This window comes from Sinocyclocheilus anshuiensis, unplaced genomic scaffold (genome assembly GCF_001515605.1).
Source record: "Sinocyclocheilus anshuiensis isolate Anshui unplaced genomic scaffold, SAMN03320099.WGS_v1.1 scaffold2678, whole genome shotgun sequence".
NCBI lineage: Eukaryota > Metazoa > Chordata > Actinopteri > Cypriniformes > Cyprinidae > Sinocyclocheilus > Sinocyclocheilus anshuiensis.
In genome coordinates, this window is record NW_015559983.1 from 93363 (window position 1) to 95862 (window position 2500).

Consider the following 2500-nt stretch of genomic DNA (forward strand, 5'->3'; position numbering starts at 1 on the left):
TTTGTTATTTTATATTAGGCATAGCCTGCCCTATAGCATGGTGTATTTTTATTTGTTTTGTTAATAAAAGTTCTATGTTTTATATATAGGCTAAAGTGAGTTTATCGTTGTATTTTGTTGTTGCATTCAAGCAATTGACGCCGAACTGCCGCTAATTTGAAAGTGAAAGTAAAATGCGCATGTACTGTGACATACTGAAGCAGAACATGATGCCCTCCCTTCAGAAACTGGGCCTAACGGCAGTTTTCCAACATGATAACGACCCCGAACACACCGCCAAGATGACAACTGCCTTGCTGAGAAAGCTGAAGGTGAAGGTGATGGAGTGGCCAAGCATGTCTCCAGACCTGAACCCTATTGAGCACCTGTGGGGCATCCTCAAGCGGAAGGTGGAGAAGCGCCATGTGTCTAACATCCAGCAGCTCCGTGATGGAAGAGGATCCCAGCAACAACCTGCGCAGCTCTGGTGAACTCCATGCCAGGAGGATTAATGCAGTGCTAGATAACAATGGTGCTCACACAAAATATTGACACTTTGGACACAGCTTTGACATATTCACTTAGGGTTCCAGCAGCTCCGTGATGGAAGAGGATCCCAGCAACAACCTGCGCAGCTCTGGTGAACTCCATGCCAGGAGGATTAATGCAGTGCTAGATAACAATGGTGCTCACACAAAATATTGACACTTTGGACATATTCACTTAGGGTGTACTCACTTTTGTTGCCAGCTATTTAGACAACAATGGCTGTATGTTGAGTTATTTTCAGAGGACAGTAAATCTGTACTGCTATACAAGCTGCACATTGACTACTCTAAAATATATCCAAGTTTCATTTCTATAGTATTGTCCCTTGACAACATATAATAAAATGGTTGCTGAAATGTGAGGGGTGTACTCAGTTTTGTGAGATACTGTAACTAATTTACATACATTTCCAGCAAATAAATCAGAAAATCTGAAGCCAGGTTCATAATTCTTGTTTGACTTTGTTAACATTAGTGTTAAAGTTTTTCTATTTATGACTCCATACATCAGAAAAACACATGTTTATAGAAATAAAATGTTGTATAAATCAGTATGAATGAAATACAAACCCCTCAGTAAAAACCTTCAGAACTGGTAAGTTTGCTGTATGTAAGTGCTGCTGGAGCGTGATTATTCTTATTTTAAGTGAATTCAGATGTTAAATGTCATAATTGGTTCAAGGTCTGGATTCATTTTTGTAGATTCACTTACTCACAGAAACTTATTTCAGCCACATAAAAAACAAAAAAGGTAATTTTGACTTTACCTCACAATTCATACGTGTTTCTCACAATTCTGTGTATATTTCACCATTCAGACGTTTAAATTCTGAATTGATTAAAAAAATCCAAATTATGAGATAATTATGAAAGATTATGAAATAATCCTACTGAATGTAAGAATTCCCATTCCAGTTGTTTATGATTTACTGAATAAGAATTCAGGGTAAGGAGTTGTGAAAATCTTTAGAAAATTTTATAATTTAATATCATTTTTATTTAGCTAGCACAAATTATATTCTATTATATAAATCCCCATGGTGTTTTAAAATTTTACTAATTTCCAAGAGTTTTTCAGTCGTTCGGGGGTTTAAAGAATAAGAATTAAAGATAGGGATTTAGATAAAAAAAGCACAATTTTATAATATAAAGTATTTTATTTAACTAGTAAAATGTATATTCATTGTATAAATGCGTGTTGTGTTTTAAGATTTATTAATTTCCATGACTTTTCCAGTCATTAATAATTTACTGGTTAAGAATTAATGATAAATGTTTTTGTTTTATATTTTAAAAGTCTTTTTCTGGATTTAATGGACAAGAATAAAATATTAAGATTTGCACAAATTAATAATCTAAGTAAAATATTTGAACTAGTCAAATTTATAGTCACTATATAAAGGCCCATGTTGTTTTAAGATTGTATTAATTTATTAATTTTAAAATCTTTTATTCTTGTCCATTAAATCCAGAATGACTGAAAAAGACTATTTTTAAAAACTTTTATCATTAATAATTTACTGGTTAAGAATTAATGATAAAAGTTTTTAAAAATATTTTTATGTGCAATTTTATAATATGAATAACCCATGTTGTTTAACTAGTAAAATCTATATTCATACATAAATGCCCATGTATTAATTTCCAAGACGTTCAACGTTTGCTGAGGAGGCGAATTCAAGTCAGGAATATCTCGATTTTAGTTGAGTTTAATTAATGCTTGTTTTGTCTGGTTTGAAATCATTTTTATCTTGAGGCCTCTGGTTGAGAACGACTGGCTTGAGTTCAGTGCAGGAATGTAAACTCGAGTCAGAGACGTGTACCTGTGTCTGCAGCGTCTGAGGAAGCGCATGATCTTCCGCGCGGCCTGATCCTGTTTCTTGGTCAGGAACGAGCCTCTGACACACACAACGAGAGTTTGAGCGAATCACAGAATCACTCATATAATGATCTGCATTGTGGTATGTTGTGTG

At 34.0% G+C, this 2500-nt stretch overlaps 1 protein-coding gene across 1 annotated transcript in view; it reads right to left on the reverse strand.

Annotated features, from left to right (window-relative positions):
• LOC107681653 (calmodulin-binding transcription activator 2-like) overlaps nt 1-2500 on the reverse strand; it is a 13639-nt gene that overhangs the window by 2057 nt on the left and 9082 nt on the right. The window contains exon 7 of the mRNA XM_016477971.1: nt 2351-2425. Coding sequence (XP_016333457.1) covers nt 2351-2425 — 75 coding nt within the window. The remainder of the gene's footprint in view (nt 1-2350; nt 2426-2500) is intronic.